General features: G+C 46.6%; 1 protein-coding gene across 2 annotated transcripts in view; it reads right to left on the reverse strand.

Annotated features, from left to right (window-relative positions):
- Nucleotides 1-19777, reverse strand: part of c11.1 (maestro heat like repeat family protein c11.1) — a 147570-nt gene that overhangs the window by 94581 nt on the left and 33212 nt on the right. For both annotated transcript variants that reach the window (XM_084589156.1, XM_084589154.1), the window contains one exon: nucleotides 1212-1285. In XM_084589156.1, coding sequence (XP_084445282.1) covers nucleotides 1212-1285 — 74 coding nt within the window. The remainder of the gene's footprint in view (nucleotides 1-1211; nucleotides 1286-19777) is intronic.

The raw sequence follows: 19777 nt of genomic DNA on the forward strand, positions 1-19777 counted from the left end.
GACGGTAGTGAATGGGGTCCCATGGTGAATGAGATATTACTCTCAGTCCTTTCCTTCAACCTGCGTGTTCACGTGGCTCACGTGTGCTGAGCTCGGCTAGCTTTCTTTTCCCCCTCTTTTTTTATTTCGGCGGTTTCTTTGCCGTGCCACCGCTCTTCTGTGCTTCCATCTTAGATGCCACGAAGGATAGCCCGGGAAGTCGCTTGCCGCGTTTGGGCCGCTCCTCATTCCTCCGGCGAGATGCCGCGAGAGATAAACCGGGAAGCCACTTGCTGCGTCTGCGCCGCCCCTCATGCTTCGGCCAAGATGCTGCGGGGGAATCGGGAATGCCGATTGTCGCGGCTTGCAGAGCACAGGATCGACGGATCTCAGCATATAGAACGTGGTTCATGGCACCAAGACGTTCGCTGTAGCCAATCGGTTAGTCTCACAGATGTTCGTTGCAGCAGAGACAGAGCGCCGAACTTGTTCGTGATAAGCAAGCGTTCGTCATAAGTGTTGCCGTTATAAGTGAGCTCGACTGTATGTACAAGGCTCCTATCTCCAGACAACCTCATTTGAAGTCCGAAATGAAGTGATAAATATTTTAATAGCAGGTGCTAGTCATAAAAGGTGATAGCATCACAGACATGCATAATCTCTGGAAATACAAAAATACCCATCGGATTGCCCAAAGTGCACAGTTTGGCATGTTTTGGCATGTGCCTTGTGCAACTCCCTCCTTGTTGCACCGAAATCATATTGTGCTGGGTTACCAAGTGTAGATCTCACACAACCTCACACAATATATTGTACAATTTAAAAGCAAACCTCCTGGGCTCTAAGCTTCTGGCAAAAGGTGCACTTTCACAGCATTATTTCGCCAGTTTACTGAGGCCAAATTAAGGAACTGCAGGTGTGGGATGTGACATAATGTTGGGGCTTTTTCAATCTTCCTTTTTTCATACATTTTCGACTAAGCCCATTTTACATGAAATATAACACTAGGTACATCCATTTCAAAAGCTCGTACCACTACCTCCCACGTACACCCCCCTTTTCCTTTCAGCTCATATTTTGCACTTCACTATACTCATAAATGCAGTCTTTGTCACACAGCTGAAAACGACAATTCCTGGCATTCCATCAAAAATACTACTCTACTATGGAGACCCACTTTAAAGCAAACCTCCACAAGTTTAAATGAATAACATCTGTGGAAGGTGCTTTGCCTTGTTGCTTGGTTCAATGAATGAAGACTGCAGGCCAGAGATTATGTTGCGCATCCGTTCATCCAGGTTGGGGTCTGCAGTGAGGCAGCACAGGAAAAAAAGAGAAATTGCACAGTCAGACATGTTTGTGTTGAACTGGAGGGACATATACAAACAAATGTACCCAAATAATTTGCACTTATAAACAACAACATGACCTAGAATCATTGCTCTTCAAATATGCTTTGCCATGATGATGCCACTCCACAGCAACCAAAACCTAGTAGAAATTTTCATTTTGCTAAAAAATTATGTACCAATTCATATTCATCCTTCACACATATATGGAAAAAAAATGCTTCAGATCAAATAACACTGCTTAGATGACAAAAATAAGCTCTGAAGGAAGCAACACTGATGATAAACAAGGTTACGTTCTCAGGCATACAAAATCAGCTCCATCCATACAAAATCGACTATAATACACAGCCAACAGCTTGTGTTACATTTCATGCTAAACATGCAGTTTTCTTAATTTTAATTTCATGGCATAAGGCAGCGAATGGCCTACAATGGCATTTCAGGAGGTGCATGAAATATGGGCAGAAATGGCACAGCAACCTGTTTTCCATGCTAAGCTTAGTCTGGTAAGCCAGAATATTTCCCTGCAACTGTCTCCCCCCACAGGACTTCGTGCACAGCAATGTGTTGTGCACGCACATGGAAGCTATACAAGAAAAAAAACAAGATATGTGCAAAATGCTCAAATGGTTTGATATTTCAAAAATAAACAGCGAAGCCATCTTCTACAACTACCTGCCCAAGAAATAACAATGAATGATCTGCACGCAAGCAGCAGCACTCCCTCTAAAATGACTGTCTGACTTTGTGGGTATAGACAGCATTTGTATGGAAATAAAAAGAAGAGATCAAAAACTACTACAGAACACACATAATGTACTGTAAAATAAATCCCATAGTTGAGCTAAGGCTAAGCTAGGTTTTCACAATGTTGACAACAGCAATTTAAGTTCTAATTAAAGAACTGTTTGTAGCAATTGCAAATATATGCTGCATTTTCTAAAGGCCGAATGCTCTCACAGCAACACTCAATAAACCATGTGAAAGGTTAAAAAAACATCAGATACATTATTTAGAAACAACCGAACACACCTTAAGCCTCCTAATCCAATAAAAGAAAAATATCAAACAAATAACACATCTAAAGAGTCTTTGTTCAGTTCGGACATATATGTAATCAATCATAAGCCTCAAGGATGCCTCTGAGATTCTCCTAACTTTTCCACCTTTCCATGTATGCGTTATCACATGTTTCATTACATTATGATATCTTGGCATGTTCCACTGCAATGTTCGGAGGCCTCCTAACTGCAGCGTCGTTTTCTTTCGTGAAGGTCTTGAGTGTTTGCCATCCCCATAACCATATGCTTTTTCATATTCTGCCAAGCTAAATCTAATGCAAATCCAAGGGCCACATATTCATAGATTACAAACAACAACCAGACTTTGAAACCGAATAATGCACTGTTCCTTAAGGACACTTTTATGGACAAATATTTTCTGCATATAGTAATATTGCCAAGCTACCCAGGACAGCAATGGGCAGTGAAACTGGGCACCAAAAAAGAAATAAAACACAAAATGCAGGATTATACACAACCAATGACCAATACAAGTTCATTAATGTGGACCCTCTTGCTTTATATAATATTTTTTGCATATAGTAATATAGTGCATATAGTACCCACCACAGAAATGACCTTTGCCAGTGCGCCAAAATGGAGACGCGCACCTCAGAATCTCAGTCATGTCCACAGATACTGCTGACCCCCAACACAGGCAATTTAAATGTGTAACTTTAAAACTGGTCAGCATTCACTATACTCTACAGAGCTGCTTTGGCAGGTAGCGAACGGGCCACTTAAGTACGCCTGTTGGAACGCCGCCTACTCTGAAGTGCCTATTACAGGCTACGGCCAATGACACACCACCCTGGTCACAGCAAGTGGTCACAGCCTTGAGTATTCGAACATGCCTAATGATTTGTTCTGAGCAGCAAGAAACTACTTCATTCAGAAGGACCTTACTTTTTGAGACCTGAATCAGGAATTATGCAAGGCTGCTAAACTTGCCTAGCTACTGTTTTTCCACTACAAACAACACCATTAGAATATAGACAACTTTGCTATCCCCATTATGACAGTTTCCCGCAACCAAATTCTGAGGTAGATTGCATCTCCTAAGCATGCACAATTGCTGAATGTGGTTGTTTGTTTGTTCCCTGCATGGCACAGCCGACAGTAGCACACCTGATATGACGATGGCAGATGCACACGACAACCTTCATGCACATCACCGACAGCTTGGTTTCCGCAGAAGGTACACCAGGGTGAGAGCATTACAACTGAACCAAATACGCTTTAATGATTCACAGTGGTAGCAAGCTCGTGCAGAGGCATGAAAGAGCAGCACTGGAACCTACTGCCGAGAACTGGACCTTGCGACATTAAGCAAATACTACTGCCAAGAACAAGTTTGGGGACCACACAAGCAAAGGCTCAAATGCATCTATATGGTTCCTGGTACTAGGGCTGTCAAAATGTGTAGCACATTTTTTTTTTCCCCGTTTCTGCTGGCCTGGTGACTAACATACTTCAATTTGACATACAACAGCTTAACAAAAAAGGGGAAAGTTGCCAATAAGAGAGGTTCTCTTATACTTTCCTTTGAGCAGTACAGACTGCTCTACTTGGGAATTTTCGTGAAATACGGTAGGTTATCAATGATATGAATATCATGGGACAGTGAAACATTTTCATATCATCAAACCAAATATAATGTGCATGCAGATGCATTCAGGCAGTGACAGTTTATTGACAGCCGCATGCCGCTGCTCATGGCTGATTGTGCGTACTGCGTGACTGGTTACCATGCATCAACAATGTGCGGCTAGCACCTTGTGCTCAAGGGTATGGAGGCGGCTTGCATGTTAGTATCATTCGCAACAATGCAAATGAGTGTTTGGAACACATTGTACATTGCACTCTGACTTTCAAATTCATATCATCCCAAAACTCGTATAAACCGTGACCGTATCACCAAGATTCTGCTGTATACATTGTTACAGGAAACAAACTTTACGAAAATCACTCTCTGTGCACTAAAGCTGCTCTCAATAAAATGAGGCACTGTATATTTTTGCCCATAAGTCACTACACTTTTATATTAGGCATTAATCAGTGAGGCACAGCGACAGGCTCGTGACCAATATGGAGACAAAAGAATGGAAAGCTGTCTGAAATGTTACGGAACGTGGCCCCATGTTTTGCAATACAATGGTAGTGTAGAAGACGCACAGTATATGCACTGAAACTGGCATATTCTCACCATTTTTCCAGCGTAACCATTATTATTTTTATATTCACACTTAATAACTAGCACAATAGAGCATGCCATTTCCAAGTTAGAAAGAGGTGTTTGTGCCACTCAAAATACTAGTAAGGAAGTCACTGGAACACTAAGCAGAAATTCCGCACAAGATTTCAGTGTACCAAGCACTTTAGGTATACTGGCGTATACAAATTCAGGTGCAGAAAAAAGAGTAATGTGACTTTCACAGCAGATGACCAAGCATCAGAGCATGACAGTCCCAAATCAGAAGCCTGCACAGTGCTTTCACTATAGGCACCCTGCGCATCTAACTCTGGCGCGACATGCGGCAGTGAGCGTGTCCCTGTCGGGAAGGCTGGAGCAGACTACGGCGCCCGCAGTGCTGTGCTGTGCCGTGCTGTGTGCGTCGCCGCAAATGAGCTCTGTGCCTCTTAATCACAAATGGCACACGCATAAAAACAGCCGGACACACTGTGCGTTGTAGGCTGCAGCAATACTTACATGAATTCGCCTGCTAAACAAATTTTTACGCTTCTTAAAGAGACGTTGGGAGACAGCACAACAGCTACATTGGATTCAGCTTGTTTGTCATGGAATATAAGTTTAAGTTCCGTTGGTTTTTTTTTTTTTTTTATTTTTTTTTACCCACATTATGCTGTAGAAGAAGGCACTTGTTGAAGTCTTAAATTTGTCTTGATGCTGCACATATATGACGTTAGATAAAGGAGTCATATCTTCGTTCACTGCATGTGCGTAGTGGTGTATGCTGCTTATTTGATTTCATGTTTACTTCTGCAGCGAAGATGGCACGAAATGGGTGCCTTTAACGAAATCCAAGATATGAAGCCGCTATTTTGTGAGAAATGCAAAATTTAATGAAGAAGGGCACCTGTCCTACGATCCAAGCATTTTCCCCCAGCCTACAAAATAGCAAGTGCAAGTGGTTGTTCCGAACGCTATCACATGCATCACTTTAAGTTGTAAGAATGTAGCGGTAATACGGGCCGGTTGGTACATGGCATAAAACTAGCAGCGCAACAGTCAGGATATTTCCGATGATGCACTGATGCTTGTCTGCGCAACGCAGCAGGCAGTTACTTCTAGACCTCATCACATAATATTATCTCTTTCACGTAATCACATGGCCTCCTTCAGAAAGCTTCATTCCTTTTCTGACGTTTGCAGCTCGAAATAATTTTTCAGCCTCATTAATAGCTCCAATTTCCGCCTCTACAATCAGTGGCACACCGTTAGCAGACGCCATCCCTGCGGAGACGCGGATGGAGCCTTCCTGACAGGGACAAAGAACCGGTCATGCGGGGCGCTGAACATGGCTTTGACGGCAGCGGTGGCGCCTAGCGGGTGCAGAGTGCCTATAAGAAAATCCAAGTTCCATCCACCTAGACCAGCTTTTTCATTGCCACTACCAAAACTAAACTGTGACAACCAACATTATTTTGCATAGAAGCAATTAACGAAAGATGCATATTTGTAGCAATCCAGCCAATCAGTGCAGCAAGCACTGAGACAGCAATGTGTGCAGATGTGCACATATTCATGCTGGTATTCATTAGCTCATGAACTGCTACTTAAGCTGCACCAGCACTATTAAACTAGTAATTGAATTCGACTATGTCAAAGAGCCCCTGGAGGTAAACAATCCAAAACTCTTGATTACAATGCTTCTAGTCCCTCCCTTGTTCCATCTGGTCCTTCATTTCTCCTGTCACTGGGCAGCTCAGGCGCCCACCCTCAGTGAGAGAGTTATCACACCCTTCCTGTGCTCATAGCCCTCTACGCCAGCAGAGATGCACGAAACATTTTGCTGCAATTCAGAAAACTGTTTCAGGTTGCGCAGGCAAATTGAACAGACTAGAAATATGTCATGCAGACTTCTGGTCAACTCCACCTGTTTAGACACAGCAGTCTGAACAGTTCCATGAAGTGACATTCATTCACTAAATGCCTTAGTTCTACCATTGCTACAAGCAGACTGTGTTCCCGACCTACTTAGTTAGGATAGTGTTCCTCCAAACAGAGCCAAAAGACTTGCTCAGAAATGCTCCCAACATGACTTTCGAATAAACCCTGAAAGTATTATATCTCAAAATCAGCAGTAAACAGCTGCATGTTAAAAGAACATCCTTATGCAGAAAACTTGGCTAGAGACACCAGCACAAAGGAAAAAGGCTGTCACAGTGTTAGTCTAATAAAAGGGAAGGGATGTGATGATGCAGTTTGCTTCATGGAAGCAGAGAATGTCAGTATATTACAGCCCAATAAAATAAGGCATGCATGACCCAACCAGGTCAGTGTGGAACCCACCCTTATGTACATTCACTTGGCAACTTGGCATGCCCTGGGGCTATGTTATTAAAAGAGTATCTACAGTCCATCCCGGTATATCGAACATGAAGGGGGTCGTGAAATAGCTTGGTATATCGATAATTCGATATACAAAACATGCCACAACAGACGAGGCGACCCGCGAGATGCACGCACCAAGCATCACTGCGTCACCTTGATATAGACTTCGAATGTGGGGCGCTCTGCTCGTACCTCCACGTGGCACTCCTTGGGCACGAGCACATGCTCCAAATATTTGGTAGGGAAAGGTCTGAGCATCGGAGCTCGCCTCTCGCGCCGTGTGGCACAAGTACCATTGGTGTTAGGATCCACATCAAAGATGCTACTGGTACTGGCAGAGAAACATCACTGACGGTCACAAGAGTTCTAGTTCTGATGATGAGATGCTATAAACGCAATAATAAGTAGTTAAATAGGGTACAGTTTGTTTCTTCGCCTCTTTTAATAGCTAAGGAAGCCACACGAGAGTTGTCCAGCAGGGTTGGCTTCACTGCATGACAACCAATAGACCGAACTTTGGTTTCCCACATGACAGGCAGCGTCGCGTTGAAAAGAAGCACGCCACACCGAAGGCAACTTTCATTCAAACGTGATAGTGACCTCGTCACATGGTTTTACACTGTTAGCACTGCAAGCAGGTACCCAAGCTGTGCAGCCGACCTGGCTCTGCGCACGAAAAGTGATCGTGGCAGCGCCATTAGGGTAAGCACCACTTTCAGGAACACAACGCACAGTCTGACATATTGAAAGTTCCGCTGAAAGGGAGTTTGCTAAACGCGAACACCGCTCATATACTCACTCATGGAATATTCATTGGGGACATTCCGAGAGTTCGATATAAGCAATAATTCCACATACAGTCTAGCACGGTTATAGCGAAGCCACTTATAACGAAATAGCAATTATAACAAAGGAAGTTCAATTTCCCGTTCCCATTTTTGCATTTTCAATACAATTTGAGTCCAGTTTTAATGAAGTAAATAAGCGCACGTCAGCGGATATAACGAAGTGATTTTGTAGTACCAAATGAAAAATAATGTATCAATCAGGAGATTTTTACGCCTTCAGGCAAATTTTTGTGCAAAAATAAGGACAAATTTTGGCATTCACATCGTCTGCTCTCCCGCAAAGTGAAAGCTTGCTTCACTGCATCGCTTGACTTGCCATCTTCGTGATGCGGCATCTCGTACCGTTGAGCCGGTTGTGCGGGAGGTAAAAAAGTAAGAAAATAAAAGGCAATTTTTGGTGACGTCAGGAAGCAGCGGTCGACTTAGCCAATCCCGGTGCTTGAATTTCTCTCTCTGTGGCTTCTCTCCTCTCAGTTCTGGGCACGGGAGAGGGAGAGTTAGGAAGAAAGCCTCGCGGGAGTGAGAGAGAGAGGCCAGAGCGTTTCCTCCGCTTTCGTGGATCTTTGTTTGCGCTTCTCTCGCTGACACCATAACGCCTTCTTGCCTTGTTCCGCTTCTCACCTTTGACATCTCGTGACCCCTGACTTGCCTGGACAATTTTTAGGAAACGGACCTACTCCGTTATCCCATTTCTCGGACCCGACCAGTCAGGTTTACAGGCCGTTGGGCTGAGAGGGCCATGTACACCTGCATATTCGAAAGTGTTTAGGTCGGCGTCTAGAGTTTTTTTTTCTCTCTAAACCTTTGCAGACCGTCGGACTGGGTGTCGCCAGGTACATCTGCACACCAGAAGGGTGTTTGTTCGGCGTCTTTAGGTCTCGTGTTTTTTATGGCTCCTCGAGTCGCCCCCACCTCAATTGTTCGGCCGTCGCGAAACTTTGTAGCAAATGCTGCTTGCAGAGGGCCGCCGCGCACGGAAGTGAAACCAAGCGGCAGGAAAGACCTTGGCAGGAGGCGCGCGCTCGGCGACGTGGTCTGCGTGTCGCGCTCCCCGTGCATTGTCCGGTTTTGGTCCTTCCGGAGAAGCCGCCTGGGACGGTCGGAGGGTGTAGCATGGGGAATGCTACGGGCCTAAAGGCGTAGGAGTCGGCGCGCCAAAGGGGACGCTTAATTGCTCCTTTCCTTTTTTTTTTTTCTTCTGTCGCCGTCCGCCGACGGCTCTCGCAGGTTTAGTGAGCACCGTTGGTGGCCGCTGCGTTTTAGCGTGTTTGTTTGTTTGTTTGTTGTCTTGTTTTTTTTCTTTTTCTTTTTTTTTTTGTTGCTATTGGGAGAGAGAGATGCATGCTGTGCTCATGAGTGGTGTGGCAGCATGCCATTGGCCATTTTGAACTGGAAAAAATTCATTGATTGGTCCATGTAGAACGCATTCCCTATTGGGCACAGAAATGCTGTGCGAGTTGACTTAAGGCTGTGTTTTGGCGCCAAAGAGTTAGTTGGGACTTAGAACTCAGACTTAGAGGAGAGATTGATCTGAGGCTCTCGGTGGAGAGCAGGGCGAGAGGTGCAGACCGGGGCATGCCATGCGCTGACCGTGCTCCGAGGAACCACTACTTGTAGTGCGACGCAAGTTAAGTCGTCGGCCAGGCAGGACAGGGTGTTGTTGCGGGCGCACCGTGGCCTGGCGTTCTAGTTTTCCTCTCATGGTAGCGACCACACCGGTCGTAGTGTAAATATGTATATAGTGTAAATAAATCCTTCAGTACTCATTCGTGCCAAGAAGTCTGCGTCATCTGTGTCATCTCCTCTGCAACGTGTCGCACGCCAAACGGACCGCTCCTCCACCGCGAGGACCTGACGTTGCAAAGCAGCAACAAAGAAAGAAGCAGAGACCCAACGAAGATTAACTGGCGCAGTCGACTACAGGATTGGTGTGCGGCTTCCTGCAGAGGGTGAGCGGCTTCGACGGCACAGAGTATAGAAGAGCACGACTCAACCAACTCTAACGGAAGATCGAGCGAACGGGGCCACAACACAAGTGTTGCGGAGGACGACGCCTCATCGGAGCGCCTGAGCATCCTACCCCGGGACGACCGTGATCCAGGCCACGACAGGGACCGTGCTGCTGAGTGCTGACGGTGAACGAACTGACCTAGGTGTGACAGAACTTTGCCTGACATCACCGAGTGAGCCAGACGGACGGCGGAAAGCACCGACATTTGAAGGTGGGTCTCTTCCCTTTTCGTTTCTGGTAGGGCATGGTGGTCACCACACGAGGGACAGCTCAGAGGGAAGACGGGATGGCGAGCCAGAATTCTGACCAGGCGTCAGTGACGGATGATACTGAGCTATATATAGTATCGCAAGGAAATGAATCTGGTCCGAGCCCAGAAAATCATAATGTACCCTCTGTCGCAGCAAGTGGCAGTATAGCCGACAGTGAATCAAGTGCAGTTCAAAGGCTGCGGCTCGAAATTGAGCTAGAAAAACTCAGGCAGAAGGGCGAGCGTGAAAGGGAACGGAAAACTCGATGTGATCCGAGCAAATATTCGAAAGAGTTGAGGGCGGTCCTTGCTCCCATGCCGGTGTCCGACGAACTGGTGCCCGCTTGGTTCAAAAATGCGGAAAAGATGACGAGGATCTGCGAAATTCCAGATGACCTCCGCGGTCGCCTCATAATGCCCCTTTAAATGAGCGCATCCGTGCGATGATAACCGAAGTAATGGACAGTGATCTGGCATCGTACGATGAGATGAAGGAGTTGGTTCTGGCGGAGCTCAAACTGACGCCAGAAGAGTACCACCGCAGGTTTTACTCGGGCCGGAAGGGTAGCGAAACGTGGAGTCGTTTCGCGACAAAGTTACAAGTCCTTTTGGACTATTACTTGAGCAGCCGAAAAATAAAGTCGGTAGATGAGCTGCGTGCGCTACTCGTTTCAGACCGCATTAAACAACTCATGAGCGATGACCTACGAACATATGTGCTACAGCACGAAACCGGAGAATGGTTTCAGCCTCAAGAGTTAGCGAAGCTTGCGGAAAAGTTCGAGGATAGCAAAAGAAGCTCCCGCCATGTGAGCCAGGGGTTGGTAGAGACAACAAAGGGGAATAACATGAGGCCGTCAGATCTAAAGAACGAAAACAAGGGTTGCAGACTTGCCCCCAGATGTTTCTCTTGCGGCCGCCTGGGCCACTACCAACGTAATTGCCCACAAACTCAGCCGAAAGAGTTCGAGATGCAGGATTCAGAGAAAGGGGCTCAGAGCTCAAAACTAACTGCTAGGGCTGCATATGAAAGTGCACCAATAGGTGAGATAGTGAACGGCGCCGTTAGGGAGTCCAAAATAACTTGGGTTGAGCTGACTACGGGAGGACAGCCAATTAGGGCTTGTCTTGACTCGGGAGCAGAGATAACGATCCTAAGGAGGAATATAGTACCCCAAAACACATCAGAGGGATCGGGCAAGATAAGGCTCAAGGGTGCATTTGGGCACACAGTGACAGCTGACTTAGTGTATGTTCCCTTGAGTATGTCGACACAGGACGGCAGTGTAAATCCCCCCGCGCTAACATTGTGCGCCGTAACCGACGAACTAGCAGAGGAAGCACTATTGACACCCGATGCATTTCAGGAACTCAAACGGGTTCAGAGGGAAGCTCAGAAGCTTGCAGTATGCATTGCGGAAGCAGAGGGCGAAGCGTTCGTAGATGAGGCCGGAGAGGGAGCTAGAGCAGAAAATGATGAGCAGAGCCCGCCGTGTTCTATTCGCACCGTAGAGGTGGAGGAAAAGACTGAAAGAGAACAGCATCGACAGGTCCCTGAGCGCCAAGCGGCGATAGTGGAAGAAAAGATATGTAAAGTGACGATAGGGTTGGAGCAGGGGCAACGCTCAGAGAGGGCAGCGAGGATTCTGCCGGAGCGAGCTCAGAGTGGTTCACGTCCTGCAGGTGATGCGGAAAACGCGACTCAGGCGCTGGATACTGTTGCATGTGAAATCACATCGGTTGGAATAGTCAGTATCCAGAGTGAATGTCTAGTTCCGGCGGACTGCAGTGTGGAGACCACTAGTGCGGCGGCGGCCGATGTTACTGTCGCAGCCACCCAGGTTGAGAGTGAGCGGTTCTTAGCGGCCGGCATGCACATAGCCACGACGACTGTGGTGCACGCCGACAATCAGATACTCGATGCAACCAATCACACCGGTGATATTGAAGGCGTTGATGATATCTGCAGAGGTCAGCAAGGGCATGACGCAAGTAGTTCGGTAGATGCAGGTGCCAAGTGCAATGTATCGGATTCGTTATTAATAGAATCTCTACTGTTGACCAGAATAGAGTCAGGCGGGGTCGCGACTCCCAAGGTTGTGGTTCCAGCTACACAGACAGGGAGGAAACAGTTGTCTTCAACTGTTAGTAAGCAAATGAGCTCCGCTTATGTGCAAGTTTTCGGTGAGAAGGTAACTGGGCTAGATTCAGGTGGCGCTGTGGCTGAGTTGCGGCCGCACGGATGGAGCAGCACGGCTGACGACTCGGACTTTCTGCCTCATCGTAGGCAGAACAAAGGGACAGCGTCATGGCCGGTGATGCGCTGCCACTTGCGCCGTGATTTGAGTATGCTTGTACGTAACAGTCAGGTCGAAGGTGTGGAGTCTACCTGTAATGAAAGGTTTAGTGTAGGTCAGCAACACACGAGGGAGCGCTACGCCTATGCGAGAGTGCAGTCCATGAAGGCGAGCGGATTGTGCGCGCTGACAGTAGACGGAAACTTCCAGAGAAAAAGTTTGCGCCGCGATTTGAAGGTAGGCCCCAGGCGAGCAGCTTCTCCCGCGCATGTAGAGGTATGTAGTCGCATCCGGGAAGCGTTGGTATTCGACCCAGGTGGTGATTGATGATGCGCGCGTAAGGTTCGAGCACGCGCGGGGCAGTAGCCGAAGGAGATGAGAAATGGAAATGAAAGGAAACACTCGTGCGGACCGCGTTAGTTTTGAACGTGAAGTTTGTGTTACTGATGCTTTTGAGGTATGAGTAGTGATATAGGTCACATACGGTAGACGGGCAGGAAAGACCGATCGCTTTTCTAAGGATGCACCTGCTCAATAGGCGAAACGTTAAGCCATTGAAAGGGAAGCATGTGCGGTAGTGCGGGCGTTGGGTCGCGTGGACGGTTGGTTGTTCGGAGCAAGGGTTGGGTGGTCCCCGACCATACCCCTTAACCAACTCGACGCGCTCGACACCATTGAGCGCCCGACTCACACGCTGGTCCTTCAAAAAAAAAAAAAAAAAAAAAAAAAAAAAAAAATGCTACTGTAAGATCCCCCATATTAAGGGCAACAAGTGCGCTGACGCCTTGTCGAAATTGGAAGCCGAATACTCGGAGGCTGCAGTTAGCCTATACGTGGTTGCTGGCACCACTTGCGTTCACCAAGTGTGCCATGCACGTAACTAGTAGACGGTGGATAGACCGTACGTGACAGGGTGGCCTCCATGTTTCGCCGGGAACGGAACGGGTGGGGTCCCACCTTTTTGCGTTTTTTTTTTTATTTGTGCTTTGAGACATGAACTGTTGCCCGAACTTTTATGTGTCAATGCTTGCCACTTGGCAATTTTGGTTTTCCTTGTATCACATTGTTGAAGTGCCAATTGCGTTGTATGTATGGTTGTGATGCATGTCGAGATGCTGTCGATGTAGGCATGTTTGCTGCTATGTGGGCATGCAGTTTTTATTGTTGACTTTGACCGCGGCTGAGCGTTGGGGCGCCAGCAGATCGACGCCTAGAGTATTTGTTGTGCTTACAACAAGTGTACGCACAACAATCTGGGTTGGGAGGAGTCAGGTTTACAGGCCGTTGGGCTGAGAGGGCCATGTACACCTGCACATTCGAAAGTGTTTAGGTCGGCGTCTAGAGTTCTTTTTTCTCTCTAAACCTTTGCCGACCGTCGGACTGGGTGTCGCCAGGTACATCTGCACACCAGAAGGGTGTTTGTTCGGCGTCTTTAGGTCTCGTTTTTTTTATGGCTCCTCGAGTCGCCTCCACCTCAATTGTTCGGCCGTCGCGAAACTTTGTAGCAAATGCTGCTTGCAGAGGGCCGCCGCGCACGGAAGTGAAACCAAGCGGCAGGAAAGACCTTGGCAGGAGGCGCGCGCTCGGCGACGTGGTCTGCGTGTCGCGCTCCCCGTGCATTGTCCGGTTTTGGTCCTTCCGGAGAAGCCGCCTGGGACGGTCGGAGGGTGTAGCATGGGGAATGCTACGGGCCTAAAGGCGTAGGAGTCGGCGCGCCAAAGGGGACGCTTAATTGCTCCTTTCCTTTTTTTTTTTCTTCAGTCGCCGTCCGCCGACGGCTCTCGCAGGTTTAGTGAGCACCGTTGGTGGCCGCTGCGTTTTAGCGTGTTTGTTTGTTTGTTTGTTGTCTTGTTTTTTTTTCTTTTTCTTTTTTTTTTGTTGCTATTGGGAGAGAGAGATGCATGCTGTGCTCATGAGTGGTGTGGCAGCATGCCATTGGCCATTTTGAACTGGAAATAATTCATTGATTGGTCCATGTAGAACGCATTCCCTATTGGGCACAGAAATGCTGTGCGAGTTGACTTAAGGCTGTGTTTTGGCGCCAAAGAGTTAGTTGGGACTTAGAACTCAGACTTAGAGGAGAGATTGATCTGAGGCTCTCGGTGGAGAGCAGGGCGAGAGGTGCGGACCGGGGCATGCCATGCGCTGACCGTGCTCCGAGGAACCACTACTTGTAGTGCGACGCAAGTTAAGTCGTCGGCCAGGCAGGACAGGGTGTTGTTGCGGGCGCACCGTGGCCTGGCGTTCTAGTTTTCCTCTCATGGTAGCGACGGTCGTAGTGTAAATATGTATATAGTGTAAATAAATCCTTCAGTACTCATTCGTGCCAAGAAGTCTGCGTCATCTGCGTCATCTCCTCTGCAACGTGTCGCACGCCAAACGGACCGCTCCTCCACCGCGAGGACCTGACGTTGCAAAGCAGCAACAAAGAAAGAAGCAGAGACCCAACGAAGATTAACTCGACCCTTCGATTTCTCGGCAACGTCAAGTCTTGCGAGCCCTAGCACTTCAACAGGAAAGAGAAAAGTGTTGTCACTGAAGACGAAGCGCGCCATTCTGGACGAAGTGCGCCGAAACGTGAATAGTGATATCGCACGAAAGTATGAAACTGCACAATCCACACACACTACAATATTCAAAATCGGCAGCAAGATCGACGTCGTTCTCCATGACGACATTGGCAGCGGGGACCGAAAGAGGATCCAGTGTGCCACGTACGCAGACGTAGAGGCAGCACTCTACAGGTGGTTCTTGGATGCCTGATCAAAGAACATCCCGCTCAGTGGACCCTTCATGCTAGAGGAAGCTGAGGATATGAGCTTCACTCTCGGTCATGATGACTTCCAGCCGGGAAATGAAGCAGCGCGGACATGGTGCCTGCCGAGGATGAAGCTGTAGCGGTTGACATCGCTGCAACAGCTGATGGTGCCGCCACAACAGCGTGCTTAGAGCAGCTATGGGAGTCTGCTAAAGAGTTGGACCTTGTGCTTCCAGGTCTGTCCCACATGTACTTCATTTCGGCTGATGACGAGCTTGTTGCCACATCGGACTTTACAATTGATGAAGTTGTCGGAAACGCCATGGAAGGGACGGATAGTGACTCCGAGAGTGACTGCGACGACGCTGGTTGCGCCCCTCCGCAGCAGCCATCATAGCAGTTGACACACTACAGATGTACCTCGGGAGTTCAGAGCAGAACTTCGGTGTGCAGTTGGACGTTATGAAGGCAGCGATCCTGAAGCCTGCACTTGCAAAACATGTTCAGGGAACACTGAACCACTTTGTCCAGCAACGATAAGACAATTTACTCAAATTTGTCTCTTTTTTTCATAGTCTAGGTACAACGAAATAGCGGATATAGCAAAGCAATTTCCAATTCCCACCAACTTCGTTATAACCAGGCTAGACTATATATACAGGTTCAATTTAGCCGGGATCGACTGTACATGTCTTCACAAACTAATAAGTATCCTTTAGTCTACCACATGCTGTTATTAGCCAGGTTCAACTAAAACTAATTCCCAAGCTACAAAATAATGCAGCAGGCATGGTACATACTTACCGCTGATTTCGCTAAGCTGAATAAGACATCCTGAAAAAATGAAGGTTAGCTAGCACTTGCCAGTTATAACATTGAAGTTGCGTTACCAGATAAATCAGCAGCAACAGGCCAATGGCAAAAGTATGCAGCCACATGTCAAAACAAGAACACACAATGCTCCCAAACATCATGTTGAAGCAATGCAAAAGGTGCAAAATACTGCTACCATGCTTGAAATGGGAAAATTTTCCACAACAAATGATATTGAAAAAAATAAATAATTGGTTGGATGCTTGGTTTATAGGGTTTACCTAATGTCCCATAGTGATTCAGGCTATGAGAGATGCCGTAATGAAGGGCTCTGGAAATTTTGACCACCTGGGATCCTTTAACGTGCACTGGCATCACAAAGCATATGGGCAAGGCTTGTTTTCAGCCTCCACCAAAAAGCGGCCGCCGCAACGAGGTTTGATCTTAGGTTCTCAGGTTCAGCAGTTGAACGCTATAACCACTGAGCCATTGCAGCGGAGTCACAAGAAAAAGAACCATTACTATGATGCTAAATAGCTAAACAAAGCTATCAATAATGTAGAAATCTTAAATTATTTGATCATGTTTTAGCATTATGAGTACAGTAGAAAAGAAAGGATCAGTAATGTAACCTTGAGCATGTGCCCTTGACATCTGCAAAGGTGTTAACTTTAACAGCTTGTAGTACAGTTACGAATGTCAAGAAAACATATACAGTCAAACCTCTATGTAACGAACCTCCATGCAGCGAATTCTTCGATATTACGAAGTTTTTCAATTCCCCAACGCCACCCCCGTTGAAGTGCATGTATTTGAAAACTCCATGTAACGAACACGAACATGTCGCGGCGGTTGACCTTGATATAACAAACTCGCGGCGCCGACTGTCTTTTAGCTAGTGCCGAGTTAGTGGAAATTTGGCAGAACCCCGCAACTTTCAGGACGATAAAAGATGAACTGAAGTGAGAGGAGCGCCTACTATAGTAACGAGTGACCGCAGTTGATACAACGCGCCGTGTTTCAGTGCCGACACTGTATCTCCGTGGCAGACGCAGCAGTCTCCGCTGCTTTTGCTGTCGGAACAGGGCAGCTCATACTTACTAGTGGCAAAAAATAGTAGAAAAAAGATACGGGTGAGCAGTGCGCGTCCATCGTTACCACGCAGTTGCTCGCGGGCTCCCGCGCGTCGGTAACGGGAACAGTGGAGAACGCTGGCGACACGAAGCAGAATCTGTTTCCTTGGGCAACGGTGGTGGGAGAGCGTGTGCGCAGCGGCGGCGACGACGCCAACGCCCGCACTCTCCCCTAGAATGATTCCTCCCGCACCCCCCTTTCCCTGCTCCCTCTTAGACGCGCCGCGCTAGCATAGAGGTGGTGGAGGCTGCCGCCGTAGTCGCGCCGCGCTGTCAACGCGATCGCAAAATATTTTCCTACTTCTATGACTTCGAATAATTCTGATTCACTGTAAACACTTTCAAGGTTGTTTCCCTTACATCAATTCTTAATCTGGTTTTTGTTCTACATTGTCCTTATGGGTCTTCACACGGAAACTGCATGTAACGAAAACCTGGATGTAACGAAAAATCTCGGACATTTTACAACTTCGTTATAGCCAGGTTTAACTTTACAGAAAGACATGTGGCCATAACCAAGGTAAGATGTCCATTAGATTGGTACCAAGCACCAACCATGACTTAAGCTTTAGCATGTAATTGTTCATTGAAGCAAAATGTTTTGAAAATATAAATGCGGGTCAAAAGCCAGTCACAAGCTGACAGCCATGCTCTGTGAAATTAACTGAAAGAGAAGCACTACTAGCAAACTGCAAGCTGTTTGATGCAGTGAGGAGAAGAGGCTCTAGAAAAAAAAAAAAAAGGTACAGCAAAAACTCAATCATTCAAACTTGATTAATTTTAATTAACTGAGATTTTGAATTTCTGCAGTCCCATTTTTCCTTACATAAATATGACTGGAAAATTCGAAGTGGCGGCCTGAACTTGCTTGGTCAATTTAACGATCTGTGGTGCTATGTAGGGATGCCTGACCTCAATTTTGCTGCGAGCCAATAAAGTGACAACCCACTGAAGCCATGAAGCATTGCCAATCTTTGATATGCTGTTTGCGGACCGCCAAAGCACGCGCCTGCAGAAAAGTTCTTCATACCAACGCCGTGGATGCTCTCTGCATTTTCTCACGATACAGTCGGACTGGAGGCAGCAAAGCACACATTTGTCACTCCTCTCTGCCCAGACGTGATAAAGCCAGCGTATAGCACAGGCACTTGCATCAAAGCACATCCTACTCATAGCAGTGGCAGTGCACATGCCAGCAACAATTCTTACTCCGTACTCGCGGCAGGGTAACTGCACACAACACCGGTCTGCGCCATTTGTTTTAATTGATGGCTTAAACAATTAGATTACTAGAATCACAATTATTTTAAGGACTGTCACGTAAAGTCTACCTTCAGAAAAACGATTATCTGAAATTTGGCCAACCTATATGTAGTCTGTAAGGTAGACATATGGGCGGGCAGCGAATACTATGTGCCCTGTGACAGTGCCTGCTCCAGGCAGGCCGCACAGGGTGCCACATATCAAAAAATAGTAATTAAACCAAAGAGTAATTAATTTGAATGTAAATTTGGCTATGCTGTAGGAAATCCAAATTGCTTGCTGTTTGTTCAGCTTGTTCCCGCTGGAGATCACTTCCTCAGACAAGCAGTAGGTAGAGTTAGACCAACTTCCAATAAGTCTCAGGGGCCTGTGGGCCCTGAGACTACCAGAAGGAGAAAAATACCAGAAGGAGAGAAATGGTTTCTCCCCTTAAATCTGTATAAAACGATTGGGGAGGCCTCCAGCAGCTTTCTCTCTCTTTCTCTTTATTTCCCTTTCCACCTGTGCTCGAATCAGTAGAGACTCGCCTTCGGTGGAGCCAGATTAAGCACTCACTGCAGGTAAAGACATCCTCTGCTTTTCGAATTTGCTAGCTTTATATTCCTGGTATAAAATTTTCTTCTCAGTCTAGACGTATATGACAAGTGCATTACAAAAATCCAAAACTAGAAATTTGTGTAGGGAAAAAAAAAGAAAAAAAAAAGCCTGAGAATGTGTCTAACAGTAGCGTGCCAGCAGAAGCACAATGAATATCTAACTAATCGTCTGCCACGTTCTGTCAACTTTGCAAACTTTTTACAAGAATCAAAGCAGTATATAATAGAAAACAAGTCTGAAGATACAACCATAAAATTGTCAAATTTCATGGTTGCAGAGATAGCTATGACATCCTGTGCTTGCTTCCTATGAGAATTCTCAAGTTCACATCAGCTCCGCTCAAACATTTCTTCCTTTTTTTTTTTTATGCAAAAGCACTACATGAGCCATACAAGTGTTGAACAATTTTGCTGGGCTCTAAACCTCCAGGTTAGTGCCACTGTACTAAAACTTCCTCTTCCATGGGAAACAATGTTAGCAAAAAAGAAAGTGTTACAAAATAAACACCAAAAAAAATTACTAAATTAAAAAAACCAAGAACTATAACCCTTACTAATGAGACAAATAGGAACAACATGATCTAAGATCCATGCTTAATGACTGCCCACAATGGCCATTGGTATTACAGCCAACTACTTCTCTATCAAGGCCTTTATTTTTCTAGTCATTAATGCTGCACCTAGTGCAGCATAAATTGCAACAGCAACAACAGAGTGCTCATCTTATGTGCAGGCTGTTTGGCATGCATAAGACAATTTGCACCGATCAGTCAAAACGCCTTGTGAACACCCATGCCTATGATGAAATAAAATGCGGAATCAGGCTGTCAAAGCAGACAT

The sequence above is a fragment of the Amblyomma maculatum genome, chromosome 1 (assembly GCF_055883805.1).
Source record: "Amblyomma maculatum isolate TAMU_Amacu chromosome 1, ASM5588380v1, whole genome shotgun sequence".
In the NCBI taxonomy this organism is placed as follows: domain Eukaryota; kingdom Metazoa; phylum Arthropoda; class Arachnida; order Ixodida; family Ixodidae; genus Amblyomma; species Amblyomma maculatum.